Below are 16,132 nucleotides of genomic sequence, written 5' to 3'. Positions count from 1 at the left end.
TTTTTTTTTTTTTTTTTGCCAAGTCAGTTGTGTTTAGAGCTGTGCTTCTCAGATCACCTAGGAATCCTGTTGAAATGCAGATTCCGATTTGGTAGGTCAGGGTGTGGCCTGAGAGCCTGCATTTGGAAGTGGTGGTCCAGCGTTATCGCGCTGCTGCTCCTTGGCGGGCTTTGGGGAGTGTAGAGACCATGAAGTTCATTCAGCTCTGTTACCTAACAGAAGAACCTGGCCCACTAGTGTCCTTTCCTCTTCCTCAGAGACATTCCTTCAAACGTTTTCATCCTTTTTCTCTCGTGATTCTTGGTTCTCAGCACGTAATTGCATAATCAAATTTCAACCATTTGAAAAGCAAAACCTGTCATTCCCAGTTCTTGGATGGTCTCCTCCATCCTCTAGTAAATTCCATCTCTGTTTCCTCATTCTTTTTGACACCTCAGTTCACAGGTTGACTCCTCTACCTTGGGCCAAGGTCACCCTGGACCTCCTAATTGCCTGTCCTAACAAATGCTTTTCTGTTCTTACCTTAAACAGTCCCTTAGGGATATTTGAATCTTCAATAGCCTATGTCCTTTTTCCTACCCCTTCATAGTCATGTGTTCAGTTAATGTATATTGCTTTCTGCTTCTACTGTTAAATCTCTCTCCAGGTTGTACATTTTTCAGTCCTCTACACTGGTACCTCTGAGATCTTTCAAAACATGAAAATTGAGTGTCGCTCCCCAATTTTATTAAAAGCGTGTGGTGGGTTTTCCACCTCTTCAGAATCAAACTCCTTAGCTTGGAAGACAAGTCCCTTTATTTGCCAACACCACGCGATGTGCTTTCTATATTAAACTACGAGTTTATCGGCTGGGTGGCGCTCTGTAAACCCACCTCCGCAGAAAGTGCTCTCTGCCCTTGGAATGCCCTTTCTTCCTACTGTTTCTTTCAGGGATATAATGAAGCCTCATACCTCCTCTTGGAATGCCATGACACACCCTCCCTGCCTCCCCCCCCCCCCCCCCACCAGCCACCACGTACGTGCACACACACTTAAAACTTGTATACTCTCTTCTCTGTGCTCATTCCCGTCTCCTCCTGAGCATGAATTTATCTTTAGGTCTCTATCATGACACTTGGCCACGTTCCTTGAAAACCCAGGCTGTCTTCATCTCTGCATGCCCAGCGCCTTGCACAGGGTCTCCCCTGCACGGGAGACAACAAATGTTTGCGTGATTCACTATTTCTTTCGTTGCTTCAGCCTTGTCTCTCTTACTTCAGCCTTTAATCAGGTTATGCTTTGGTCCCACTGGTTAACATGTAGGTGGAATCCTGTCCTAAGTTTACTTTGCCCTAAGCATTCTGAAAGCCGTGCGATTTGTGAAAACCCAGATGATCAGATTGGCTCCTCCTGTGATCAGGAGCTTCCTTCAGTAGCTGCCTAGGGTCTCTGTAGTTCGAAAAGATTTTTTTTAGACCCAGGGATAAATGTAGCAAAGGTTATGGCAGGCTAGGAAAAATACCCCTTCCAAAAAGACTCATGCTAACTTTCTGATGATTTCACAATACCCCAGAAGTGATGTGTTATAATTATATATATGTGATTATATATATGATTGTGTACGTATATATATATAGTTATATATAACTGTATAAATTAATAGTTTTGTAAATTTCATATATAAATATATATGAAATTCTATATAAATATATATTTTTTTTCCTGTAATTCCTTCCCTGATTTTCTCTGTGTATTTTTGCAATAAAGTAAAATTTCATTTTCTCAGAGTTGTACATTACCCAAACTCACAGTATTATATTTCCCGTGAGACCTACTGGTGATTGTGGTGTGAATAGTGGTTAGACTTTCCATTTTCTAAACAGTGTCTCTTTATCAGATATTCTCACTCTCTTAGCCATATGATGGATTATTTTTCCCTATACTCATCAATTTTACTTAGAATTGAAAGTTTATGGGAAATCATAAAAGTATATAAACATCAAAAATTTTTGAGGCAAAAGTCTAGTAATTTAAAATATCTTAAACTATTAGGGTGCCTAGCTGGCCCAGTCAGTAGAGCCTGTGACTCTTCATCTTGGGGTTGTAAGTTCGAGCCCACTTTGGATGTAGAGATGACTTAAAAGTAAAATCTTTAGGAGCGCCTAAGTGGCTCAGTCGATTAAGTGTCCGACTTCGGCTCACGTCATGATCTCATGGTTCGTGAGTTCGAGCCCTGCATCAGGCTCTGTGCTGACAGCTCAGAGCCTGGAGCCCACTTCAGCTTCTCTATCTGCCCCTCCGCTGCTTGCACTCTGTCTCTCACATTGTCTCAAAAACAAATAAACATTTAAAAAAATAATAAAATAAAATCTTTAGGGGTGCCTGGCTTCTCAGAAGAGCATATGACTCTTCATCTAGGGGTCATGAGTTCGAGCCCCATGTTGGGGTAGAGATGAGTTAAGTAAATAAACTGTAAAAAATCAAATCTTAAAAAAAATGGAACATTGGAAAATCAAGACTGGAAATTCCTGGCTTAGCTGCTAATGTCCTAAAAGATAGAGCCAAGATAATAGCTGAAAGCACAGTCAGCTAACGACGCTCAGACAGATTACAGCAACTTGCCAAGCCATCCACACAGATAGGATAGGTGGATTTCTATGTCTAGGGAAAACACATGATTTGTGTAGCTAGAAAGATGAACAGTTTCAAGGCCCTTCGCTAGTATTTGTGTCCTGCCCCAGTACTTGAAAACCAACAGACTCAATTTGCATCGAGAGGACATCTTACTCGCCTTGGGCTGCCTTCTAAGTGGTGGAACAGGCGTTGCTGTAGAGCTGGAATGTGGTGTGAACTGAAGGCTTTGTTTTCCCCTTAACCCTGTTCTCAGTGCCAAGGCTACCACACAGCTTTCCACTGGAAATTTGACTTGACTTTACGAGGCTTCCAGCATCCTTTGAGGAGTGTTTAATTTAATAAATGTTTGTTACTCTCCTCGCCTGGTTAGAAGATTTTGCTGACTAGCATCAGTTCCTCGCCCCCTTGTTTGGCCATCACCCTTAGGGAACTTGAAGGATCATCTAAGCCAAGCTGATTTTGAAAGTTATAACCATTTTTTCTCCTAAGCCAAGGTAGCTAAACATTACTGGAGAAAATCATGCTGATAAGTGCATATCACACACTTACACATTCATTGTGCATATTCATACATAGGCACACAGTTATGTAGATCAACTACCAAGAATTTCCCACTTGCATGTGACATAAGCATTAGAATTCCATGTGTCTAAAACAAACTCTTCATTCTCTCCTTGAAATGTGATTTTTTTTTCCTTTTTTATTTACCTCACTTCACAGCATACCCTTCCATGTCAGTCACTTCAGCTAAAAGTGGAATCATCCTTAAACACCTTACCATTCTTGCCCTATTCTTTACCAAGTCCTGTTAATTTCTCCAAAGTAGATACTAAGTTTGATCTTTACTTTCCATTCTTGTCACCACTGTTAATTTGGCAGGCCTTCATTTCTTACCCGGGTTATTGGTTTAGACTGTACTGGTCTCCTTGTTGTCAGCCAGCCTTTCTTCGTAGTAAAATAATAAAATAAAATGAAACAATATAAATGAAAATTCCCTTGAGTTGTGTTAAAGCTAAGAAGTGATCCTGATAAAAGGAAGATAAATCTGGACAGGACGTTAATCCTGCTAATCTTGCTACTGCTGCAGTTGTGCGTGGTCTTGGGCGAGTCATTTCTCCTTCTGCAGCCCACTCTTAGAGAGTCCTCCCTCTATACAATGAGAGCTTCTGTAGATCAGTGGGTTTAGCAGTGGCCCTCTTGCTTCTAATGAAACACAGAAAACCGTGAAAGAAAAAAAGCAGAGGGGCACCTGGTGGCTCGGTCGGTTAAGCGACTGACTTGATTTTGGCTCAGGTCATGATCTCACAGTTAGTGAGTTTGAGCCCCACATGAGGCTCTGTGTGGCTGTGCAGAGCCTGCTTAGGATTCTCTCCTGCTAACCCTCCCCTGCCCACAAACATATACCCTCTCTCTCAAAATAAACTTAAAAAAATAAAGACAGAGAAGGATATGCCATGAAAAATGAGGAGGAAAGAGGAGGTTCATAGGGCTCTCCCTACTTCCTTCCTCACCCCAAGAGGTGGCCCCTGCATGAAATATAATTTGAAAGCCATTGTATTGGATAATGTATGTATGAGTTCTCTCTCAGTGAAACTAAAATAGAATCAGAACATTTTTTTTAAGTTCATTTATTTATTTTGAGCGAGAGAAAGAGCAGGGGGAGGGGCAGAGAGAGAGAATCCCAAGCAGACTCCATGCTGTCAGCACAGTACCTGACACGAGGCTCAGTCTCACGGTGAGATCATGATCTGAGCCGAAATCTAGAGTCGGATGCTTAACCAACTGAGCCACCCAGGCACCTCTAGAATCAGAACATTTTAAAGCCACAGAATTTGAAGGAGTTTTGTGTTTAAACTGCCTAATCTTGAATTCTAGTCTAATGTTCTTTTCACAAGACTTCCCTGTCTTTGCATATTTAAGTCTACTCTCAATATATTTGATTCTTCAGTACTCACTATACACATTTTATGTTGCTCACTTTATTTTTTAAGTTTATTTTGAGAGACAGCAAGAGCAAGTGGAGGAGGGGCAGAGAGAAAGGGAGAGAGAATCCCAAGCAGGCTCTGCACTGTCAGTACAGAGCCTGATGCAAGGCTCAAACCCACAAAACCATGAGATCATGACCTGAGCCAAAATCAAGTGTTGGGACGCTTAACCGACTGAGCCACTCAGGCGCCCCTCTCGCTTACTTTTTAAATGTTTGCTTTTTATTTTAACTCACCGAAGAGTATCAATCACTGTTTCTTTCCTTTAGTCTGCATTGTGTCAAGGCACATTCACATACAGCACGTGTACCCTCTTCTGTTGTCCCCACACGCCATTGCCCGCACACCTTCCTGATGGCGAAAGCTAGCAAGAAGTGAGTTCTTAACTATGCGCCAAGCACTGTTCTCAGTGGTCTGCGTTCATCCTCCCAAAGACTCTATGACATAGGCTCCATTATTATCCTCAAGTTAACAAGAGGTGAAGCAGTGGGTCCAGAGCAACACCTCCAGTAAGAGGTGGCACTGGAGCTTGAACCTGGACGGTCTGGCTCTAGAGCCCCACTTGTGGCCATTCCGCTAGCCTTCCTGGCATAACTGCTTCATCCCACAGAGTTTCTTAGAAACAAATGAAAGAAAATAAATGCATTTCCTTATTTTTATACATACTGTAAATTTCTTTCAAAAATAATGCAAACTTGTGCAAATGACTTAGCAGGTTGACTGGCCCATAGTGAGTACTTAGTAAATACCGGTTGTCATTAGATTCAGGGATCAGATGGACACCTGTAATGTTCATGGCATTGATTAGGAAATGAGAAGAAAATTAAACAGCATTTTAGTTACTTTGTGTTTCCCAGTTCTCAAAAAGAAACTAGACTCACTGATTTCACAGGATACTTTACTGTCCAGCATCTATTCAAGATGTTTATTTTTTCTTAAAGATTTTATTCTTAAGTAATCTCTACATCCAACATAGGGCTTGAACTCACAACCCCGAGATCAAGAGTCACGTGCTCCACCGACTGAGCCAGCCAAGTGCACCTGTTCAAGATGTTTAAATGAAACTAAGATACTTTGATTTATTTGGAATTCTTACCTCGCAGATGTTAGACATTTGTTTCTTGCCACCAGATGGCAGCATGTTACATAAGGAAATAATTTAAAATCTTCTACTCTGTTGCAGACAATTTATTTTCACTATTTTGCTTTAAAAACTGTTAAACCATAAGAAAAATAACATGTTACTCTGTTTTCCCCTTTGCCTCTATTCTGTCTCGTCGGCTGTGAAGAAAGGCACGTTGTCCTTGGCCTGCATCTGGGCCTGCCTTAGTCCCGCCCTGCACACGTTCTCCCTCTGTCAGCGCGGAAGGTGTATTTTTCCTGCATCTTCAATAGAGATTTAAGCCCCTGTGCTCAGATTCTCCCAACTAAATTGTTTTAGTTTGGCAGCGGTAGGAATTGTATCCACCTCTTCCCTGCATCTTCCATAGTACCTAGGGAAGTGCTGAGTCTAAGGTAACAATTTAATAGGTGCCCTTTCACCCAAGGGTGAAATGACAAATGATGGGCTATGCATCAGCTTGTGTGTTGAATATTTATTTGAATTTAATGCATTTGTACTTCTTTATGGTTATGTTTATTTTAATGTTTGCTATGGAAGTCACTGAAAATTTTCTTAAATTTGGGTATTAGGACCATTAGATAACTACTGCCAACGGTTGAAAGATTAGTGTCAGAGGTGGAAGGCAATTAATGGCTAACGAAGGTGAAGGACTGACCGTGGCAATTAATCAAAGTAGGGCAGAGAGGGAGAGCTAATGGTGAAATGAAGAGAGAGTCGGGCCTCTGATACTGGCGTGAGTCCCGGGCAGGAAAGCAAGAGGCTTAGCAAGTGCACTTGGCTACCTGTGCATAATTGTGGACCTGCCTAGATAGTGTTTGTTTCACAGTGCTAATAACAAAATCCTTTGACCTGGGTTTCTCAGCAAATGTTTTCTTCTTCTTCCGCAACATCTTTATTAATATTCAGATTTGACTGTCGTTCTGATGTTCCTGCTTACAGTTCCGCCTGATGGGTCACAAAGCCCGCGGTGATCTTGTTTCGAAAGTGTTGCACTAATGTTAAGTTAATGTTAAGACTTTTCTGTAGGTGTGCCATCAGCTTGCTTCATTTTCCTGACAATAAATAGGTATTGCAGATTAATTCCCTAGGTTACAGCCTCTCCTCAAAGACGAGCCATCATCAACAGCGCCGTGCTCCATCCACCGTCAGGAGCTGTGAGATTCCGCAAGTCTGCTGCCCCCACAGCTGCCGCCCTATGCAGGCTCCCCGTCGCCTCTGCCCCTGATACTGCACATGTTCATCCCCGCCTCCCACTCCCAGACACGCCCTCACACAGGCTCCCCGTTTCTTCCCCCTGCCCCCACCTCAGAATTTGTTTGTATAGCTTGGGAAATCGAAAAAGTGAAAGTGGTTAAAATTGGAAGGAATTTCAAGTTTAAGACTGTCCTGTGAAAGCACAGTGAGTTTTAATGTAAAGGTTTGTAGTAGTGTCTAGTTAAATCATTGCTCATTGCCCCATTTTTGTCTGTGTTCTAGAGGCATTTCACATTGTTACATCTCTACCTTGAAAAATACATATGGGGACTGCTTTTTAGTGACTAGAACAAAATGAGCAATTAAAATACTAGCCAATTATTGTAAGAGGTATGTCTTGTCTTTCCGACTTCTTAACGTGCTTGCAGCTTCAGGGGACAGCTATTGTCTGTAACACCCAAGGCTCGTATCTTAGAAGTTTCATTTTGTGGCGAATAAGCCTTAACAGTGTTTGGGTAATTTCATTATATTTGGGGATTCAACAATTTGTCTATAGCCGCAGACTTTTAAAACACGTGCACTCGGGGCGCCTGGGTGGCGCAGTCGGTTAAGCGTCCGACTTCAGCCAGGTCACGATCTCGCGGTCCGTGAGTTCGAGCCCCGCGTCAGGCTCTGGGCTGATGGCTCGGAGCCTGGAGCCTGTTTCCGATTCTGTGTCTCCCTCTCTCTCTGCCCCTCCCCCGTTCATGCTCTGTCTCTCTCTGTCCCAAAAATAAATAAACGTTGAAAAAAAAAATTAAAAAAAAAAATAAAACACGTGCACTGATGTCTATATTTATTATATTGGGTTTTAAACTGAGGACTCCTTAAAATTAATCATTAATTAATCATTTAATAATACATATTAAGTATTATTAATTTTGCTGCCATGTAGATAAAACAACCCATATATGTGTGTGTGTGTTCTTATATATATTTAACACCATATATGTTAGTGTTCTAACATATATATATATATATAGTGTTCTTCTTACAATATATGCCTGGAGGGGGTGGAAGATATTTCAGTGTTTGCAATATATAATCATGAGTTGGACGGCAAGTAAATGTAGCATTGAAGACGATTTCATTGAGATGGTGGGAATCATGAAAGAAAATATAACCATTTGTTATATTTCAATTGTGATGAAATTAACTACGTTTTTTCAGATCCAAAATACATCTTAAGTTCATTGGGTACAATTGTTCTTAAAGCTACTTAATCAAGTATTAAGTACTATTCATGTAATAAAATTAGAAGTGACGTAGGAAATTTCATATAGCATATCTCTCTGGAGCCAGTTTTTAAAATAATTCATCAACAGATTAGGAAAAAAGTCCATTTATTACATAAATTGGCACAGGTAATGACTTTCATGGTACAAATGCCTGTTTGTATGAACTCGTTTATGGGATCCTGCAGTTCTGTCTGATGTTCTAGGGAGATGTACACATGCGGGTGTCCCTTCATGGATTTCCAGCCCTGTGAATTTATGAATCTGTTGACTTCAATATTTAGTTAGCCTGGTTTCTAAGGTCATCGCCATAATTGACATGTTATTGGAAATAAAGTTAAGTTTTCCTTTATTTATAAGGGTTAACTTCAGTTTTGAAGAACGTGAATCAATTCATAGTTGGCCGGAAGCCAGTGTCTCCTTCACGTCGCTGTAACTGAGCACACACACGAAAAGTGCACTTGCTTCCTAAGTGCCTTGTGAATCTGCAGTGATTAATTCTTCTCATTATTTTGCTGCAAATTCTCATGACCCTCTCTGATGATTCGATCAGCCACTTAGAGTTTATGCATATTCATATCTCTGCGCTCCTGCCGCAGTCGCTCACGTCTCCTTCGCTGACTGGTGTGTTCTTGGTGCGGTAATTGAGCCGCAGTAGATTGATTACTCTGGGGAGCTGTAAGGCCTTTAAAGGTGAAAACATATCAGTCCTGTTAATTAGGAAACAAAAGCTCCGGTGGCAAGTTCAGCAGTCAGATGCTTCCAATGTAGAAAAGACGAAAGGTATGATTGGTTCCTCTCCATGAACCTGTTTACTTTTTAAATTTGGAATTAAATCTGTATCAGTGCTGGTGGAGAATAGCCTGGTTTTGTGGATTTTCATAGACTGCCCACTGAAGAGGACCTGGTTTATAATATTAATACTATGATCTGTGACCTCTCAGGTCGGATTGGTTAGAACGTGAGTTTATAAACCCCTTCTGTAGCATTGGCAATATTTATGTAAAATGCCTTAATATTTATTTTTTATTTTAGTTATTTTTTTTAATGTTTATTTTTGAGAGAGAAAAAGAGACAGAGGGTGAGCAGGGGAGGGGCAGAGAGAGAGTGAGGGAGACACAGAACCCGAAGCAGGCTCCAGGCTCTGAGCTGTCAGCACAGAGCCCGACGTGGGGCTTGAACTCACGAGCCGTGAGATCATGACCTGAGCCGAAGTCGGACGCTCAACCGACTGAGCCACCCAGGCGCCCCATAGTTAGTTATTTTTTAAGTAATCTCTACCCCCAGAATGGGGCTAGAACTCACAAACCCAAGATCAAGGGTCAGTCACATGCTCTACCAACTGCTTAATATTTTATATAAATATAGAATGTTTGTGGGTTAATTTTGGTATTTAGAGGCTTAATTTGGTTTAGTATTTTAACACTGATTTTTTTTGTCAACTTAGTAGTTGCTATGTGGAAAAAGGGTGAAACTTTATTCAGTGTGGCATAAAAGTTGAACAGCTTTTTATCTCTTTATCGTAAGTTTCCGTTGATTCTTTCCCTCTGAAACTGTGTGTTAAGTAATACATTGTCCTGACAAAAACGATCCTGTGTGGAACAGTGGCCTCTGAAAGTAAGCTCGTTTCAGCATGGAAGCCTTTGGAGTTCATCCTCACTGACGTCTTTTCCTCGTGTGTGCTCTTCTCATGTTATGGTATTTCTGCGGCACATCCCCTCCCCGCCCCCCCAGGGTGAATTTTTCTTTTGGGATATAGTTCATACACCATAAAATATGCCCTTTTTCAGGGTACGATTCAGTGGGTTTTAGTGTATTCACAGAGTGGCACAACCATCACTACTGTCTGATTCCAGAACATTTTTATCACCCCAGAAGAAACCCCATACGCATTAGCAGTCACTCTCCATTTCTCCTAATCCCAAGAATCTACTTTTTCTCTCCACGGGTTGACCTCTTCTGGACATTTCAGTAAATGGAATCCTACCATGCGTGGTCTTTTATATGTAGCTGCTTTTACTTAGCATGATGTCTTCAAGGTTCATCCACATTGTAGTATGAATCAGTACTTCATTTTTTTTTTGAAGGCCGAGTAATATGTATTATAAGGTTATACCACCTTTTGGTTTTCATTCCTCAGTGGACTAACATCTGTGTTGTTTCCACTTTTCGGCTGTTGTTACAAATAATGAACATTCATATACATCCTTGCCTTGTGGTTGATCTTGATCTTTAGGAAAATGTTCAGTCTTCACCACTTGCTGTGATGTTAGCTGTGAATTTTTCATAGATGCTATTTATCAGGTTGAGGAAATCCCCTTGTGGTCCTATTCTGTTGAGTGTTTTTATCATGAAAGGTTGTTAGATTTTGTTAAATGCGGCTTCTGCCTCTTTTGAAGTGATCATACGGGTTTTCTCTTTTATTCTATTGGTTAATATGGTGTATTACATTGGTTGATTTTCTTGTATGGAACGTCATGATATTCTACAGAGTTTTTACATAATGTTTTACTGTTGTGGTTTTATATAATTGGAATCAGTTTCTCTACTTTATATTTCAGGCATTTATTAATACAGCGAAAGAAATTTATGAAAAAATCCAAGAAGGAGTCTTTGACATTAATAATGAGGTATGTATGTGTGTGTGTGTGTGTTATTGGCTAATATTAATTTAGAATTGAATTTTAGTTACTACATAGATTCATGATTTTCTATTCTTTTTAATTCCTAAAATGAATTTATGACGTCAGTTAACACACTAAGTTTATGATCATCTAACCAAAAATGTGTTATATGTTTCTAATGGGTAAATGTTTATGTTCTAATAGAGCATCACTTTCTGAAGATGGATTAAAATAAGTAACCCTATCCATTTATTGCAAGCAATGCAAAATAAGATAAATCCTCCAAAGAGAGGAGAAATTCCACTTTCATCCCCACGTCCATCTGGTGTCATCTGCTTTGGGGAATCAGTTTCTAGTGTGTAAATGCCCATACTGTGCTGCTAATGCAGGATGCTCTCTCTGTTGTCTAGTATGAAAGAGGGACATACCTAGTTTGGAAATTACTCCCTGTGTAGCATCGTATGTTTTCATGAGACTAATGTATGTAATTGGCAATTAGCGTTGTTTTTGGTTTTGTTTTTGTCCTTTTTGTAGAATTACTTTGAGCCAGTTTTGATGAATATGATTAGGATAAAATACAAAGCCTCGAAGCATACAATCCAGAGTGTTTACCGAAGGGCATCGTTCTGACCTAAATCCCCACTATGCATTTATTCTTACTTATTTCAGAATGTTTATGTGAATACGTAGTGTATTGTTTAGTCTTACATAAATATTTTTGCCATTCCCGTGGTAAGACTTTGTGCTTCCAAGAGAAAAGCCCTTACTCCTCCTACAGTTGCAATTAGGAAAGCTTCGTGTTAGAAATCCTTTACTGCACGTGTGGCTCTTGGCCTGTACATGAACGAGGCTCTTCATTATTTGCCTCCATATTCTTTGCTAAAACAGACGACCGTTTGCCTGAGGTTTCCAGAAAGTACTCGATTTTCTCATTTCTTTTAATTCGGAGGAGTATGTTTTCTCAATCCTATCTTCTGAGCTTACGCGGCAGTAGATTTTGAGTTAATTTAAAGACGACACCGTGCGGAGACTAATGCCGTAGAAACTGAACAGCCACTGGGCCTCTGTTTCAAAGGGCACGCTCACTGTTTCTGCCTGGTTTCATATAGTAGCTGACTGCTTTGCTGTGCCTGCCGCAGCTTTGATTGTAATGTGCTGTCAGGAGCCAACAGGCCGTGCGATTTATTTGGCCCGGTGCCAAGTCTGACTCCTTGATTCCTCAAGAAGCTGCTACCAGCCCAGAGGGGGCAAAACCAATGAGCCATAGGGCATGCTTTTTATTAAAGAGGAGTCAAAAGAGCGAAAAGAAACCACATCAGCTGCTGTCAATACTGAGCTAGTGCCAGAAACCCCAAGGCCACTACCGTTGCAGAACAACTGCCAAGCACTATAAATCTGAGATTTACTGTGACGTCAAGTTTCCTTAAGAGCTTAATTTCTGAAGCTACCGTATTACTTTGCTCAAAGTGTTGTATTTTTAGGTAAAACCCACTTGAGGGAGTGCGGGTTAAGACAGAAGTGTGAGTTTGATGAATGAAAGAACTACTCTGTGTGTGGCTTCTTGGCAAGCTGCCATGTCTTTGGGGATCATAGAAATTATTGATGACACAGAACACTCATATGCCCTTAGCCCGTACAGCTGACTCAACACGGAACAGAAATGCCGTCCAGAGAAAAGGCCTTACGTTGTTCCGTGGAGCCGCGCAGACTCTGCCTGCGTTTCTCTCTCAAAGGTTACTGGCAGACCCGCTCTCAGGCGGTTTCTCCGTCGTGAGAATGCCCTGAAGGGCAGCGCTGCCTGGTTCCCCTTTGCTCCTAAGTACCTGGTGTGATGAGGAATTCTTTTCAGAAACATTTCCACAGGATTATTTTTAAAAGGAAGGAACATCCCAGCCCCTGGGAGACACTCCTTCCAGTGTTGCGAAAATCTGCTTCATCTGTATTGTTTTTCTGAGTTGTTGGGTAAAATCATGTCCTTGGGAGTTCCACGGGGTTCTTTAAATTTAGTTAAACCGTATTATCTGGTTGGATCCCGTTAACTTTTTTTTTTTTTTTTTTAATCCCTTTCCCCTTTTATTTCAGGCAAATGGCATTAAAATTGGCCCTCAGCACGCTGCTACCAATGCCACACACGCGGGCAATCAGGGAGGACAGCAGGCCGGGGGCGGCTGCTGTTGAGTCCCTGTTTACTGTCTCGCTGCCCCAATGCGGCTACTCACTTCCTCTTTCACTCTGTCCTCCTGCTCAGCTGCGACATGAAACTGTTTGAAATGGCTTTATGTCACAGGAGACTTTAATCCTTCAAATTCTTGTATAACTTTGAATAAATGGTTAATGTTCACTTAAAAAGACAGATTTTGGAGATTGTATTCATATCTATTTGCATTTGATTTCTAGGTCAATTGATGTGATTATTTTTGTTAAATGTTGTCTTGTGCCCTTACCTATGAACTGAACTGTATTAAACACTACAGAGTCATCTTGAGCATTTTAAATCAGTTTGTGTGGTTAGGTTTCCCAACACCCGTGGTGACCTAATGTTTAATATTACAGAACTGTCCTCAAGAAGTTTGTCAGTTTTCAAGGCTATAAGGAAAACCAGGACTCCTTTAATTCTGTATTTATCATTTACTTTCTGTATATACAGTTTAACCTGCTTGGGTGTAATTTGCCAAGCTTGAATTCTTTAATGCATTTGCATAAATTCTATACTGTTTAGAGCTTAAAGCTACAGAAGCATTGTTAGGAATTGCTCGGACACTGAATTTTAAACTTTTTGACATTGTTAACAAGCATGTTCATCCTTTCTTGTCACTAGTCCAAGAAAATATGCTTAATGTACATTTACTAAAGGCTATGTGTGCGTTAACCTGTTTTAATGCCAAAAGTTTGCTGTATGTCCACAGTTTCTTTAAGATCTCTTCAGAAAAGGATTTGTTTGCCTTAATGAATACTGTCGGGTAAAAACACAGTATAATGAGTGAACTGGGCAGAAGCACGAACTCCCTACACCTGAGCGACTCCAAGAAGAATGAATGTCCACATTTAGATGGCGCATTGTGAGGACTTTAATCTTTCCTTCAACACAATAATGTTTTCTTTTGCTTTTATTCCCATGATTTCTAAGTATATTTTTCATGCAGGACAGTTTTTCAACCTTGATGTACAGTGACTGTGTAAAATTTTTCTTTCAGTGGCAACCTATAATCTTTAAAATATGGTAAGCATCTTGTCTGTTTTGAAGGGGATACGACAATAAATCTACCAGATGGAAAATCCTGTTGAAAGTAGAAAAGCTTTAGTAATTTACTCAGTGTGGTGGTTTTTATCCTTTTTTTTTTTTTTCTCTCTCTCTCTCCCTTGGTCTATAATGAAATTGTTACAGCAGTGCAAAATAAAATCCTATGTATAAAAGTGTTCTTTTTTATTATGACCACATCATTTTTTAATGTCTTTTTGTAGTCCACAGCTTTTACGCTTATTTAAAAAGCAGATCTTTTAAAGGGTCAGCATGTTTAACACCCTTTGTAAAAATTTTGCTTAAATGTGATCACCCTCTTCAATACTGAAATTCTTTTGGTTGCTGACGATGGAAGGAAGTATTTCCTACTTCTCGGTGAGCACAAAGGTACATACAAACTATAAGAAGGGTTAATAAAGAAGTTCTGAGTATGAACCTACTTTGAATTCACTCACTTCAGCAACTCTCCGCAGGTGTTCCCTGAAGATTCAGCAATACTCTGTCAAAGGTCTGACATCACTCTTGCGGGAAATCACCTAATGTTATCTTAGGTTTGTTTTCACTAGCTCCTGGAGGCCAGAGGGACAGGTGAGAGAAAATCAAGTTTCCCGAGTATTGTTATTATCAACTTGTCTTTTCTTAACGTGCACAACTCAAATGTACTGCTCTTAACAATTCACGCTCCTCAGTGATGAGTAGAAGAAGTCGGGGCAACACGGGCTTGTTATGCTCTACCCCAGGAAGGGGATGCGTCTTTGGAAACTGCTGCTTTTAAGCCATTGTTAACTTTTCCAAAAGCTTAACGTGTTTCTTTTCCACGCTGTGTCCCCTAAGCGTAAGAGGGGAAACTCCTTGTAAAAACAACAGCAGATGAGCACGTGTATTTTCATACCCTAAGGAAACACGGAGCCCTCCTACGGCCCCTACCGCAGCAACCTTAGTCGGCTTTAGTCTTGGGCAGCAGGGGTGAGTAGTAGACTTCTATAATTCGTTACTACTTTTCTCTGCAAATCTCATCTGCCCTTCAGAAATACATGCGACGAATCCCTCCGCGTCAGTTGACAAGAGCAGTGTCAGTGTCTGGTTTCTACTCTTCGCTCATTTTCTTATCCCTGTCATGAACATATGATGTTGGCCCCTGTCATCATGGAATGTTTAATACCATCATTGAGTCTTTAATTGATCTTTGATCAACTTTTGCAGCATCTACGGATACATTCAAGAGCTAGAAAATCAGTCACTAACAAAATAAATAACAACTTTCAATGTCTTAACAGGTAACATTCCAAAGTTACCTTTGGACTTCATCTTCATAAAGGCAGTGTTACTATCTGTCTTCCGAATCAAAGACAACTGAATCAGGAGCAGCTTTGTGAAAAAGTAGCATATAATTTGATAATATAATTCAAACAGCATGGGAGCTGAACTCGATCTTCATACACAGGTTGTTTTTAATTTTAAAATAGCCTGTTAGCAGGAAAATAGTCCCTATTTATCTTCTAACAGTCAAGAGGGTGGGAAGGTAAATGATCCCAAAATGTGTCTAATCATTCAAACAATGAATTATGTCTGGCTTTGGAACATATTAAATATTCATTCTCTTACAGCTAGTTAAACCGTATCGAAGCTCAGTACTAAGGTTGACAGCATAGGGTTTGATTATAGTCAGTAATAAAATAATGAAATGTAATAAATAAACGACAATAATGCAAAGAAAGAAAACCCTGCTTTATAATAAATAACAATTGACTATACAGAGAGTCAAACGGATATACCTAACCTGTGTTTCTTGGGAATAAGAATTTACATGTGCTTTGGTGTTCAAATGAAAATAGAACCTAGTCCCATAGTAGAGCATCTCGTATTGTATTGGTATTTACTAGATAAGAGTACTTACTTGGTTGAAGTCACGATGGGAAATTTCAAAGGGCCCGTGCATATATACAGTATTCTCTCTCTCTGTCACTCTCTTCCCTTCCCCTGCATTCTCTGTCTCTCTCTCTCTCAAAATAAATAAACTTAAAGTCCTAGAAAATGCAAGAAAAAAAAGTTTTAAAAATATTTTTAAATGTCCCTAA

General features: G+C 40.2%; 1 protein-coding gene across 3 annotated transcripts in view; it reads left to right on the top strand.

The window, feature by feature from the left end:
- The window catches only part of RAB2A (RAB2A, member RAS oncogene family), an 86,537-nt gene extending 72,305 nt beyond the window's left edge, over positions 1–14,232 (top strand). For all 3 annotated transcript variants that reach the window (XM_040487729.1, XM_040487727.1, XM_040487728.1), the window contains 2 exons: positions 10,751–10,819; positions 12,896–14,232. In XM_040487729.1, the coding sequence (XP_040343663.1) occupies positions 10,751–10,819; positions 12,896–12,991 (165 nt within the window). In that variant the 3' untranslated portion in view covers positions 12,992–14,232. The remainder of the gene's footprint in view (positions 1–10,750; positions 10,820–12,895) is intronic.
- The last annotated feature ends 1,900 nt before the right edge of the window (positions 14,233–16,132 follow it).

The sequence above is a fragment of the Herpailurus yagouaroundi genome, unplaced genomic scaffold (genome assembly GCF_014898765.1).
Source record: "Herpailurus yagouaroundi ecotype Mexico unplaced genomic scaffold, PumYag 165, whole genome shotgun sequence".
In the NCBI taxonomy this organism is placed as follows: Eukaryota; Metazoa; Chordata; class Mammalia; order Carnivora; family Felidae; genus Herpailurus; species Herpailurus yagouaroundi.
This window is presented reverse-complemented; position numbering and strand designations above follow the sequence as displayed.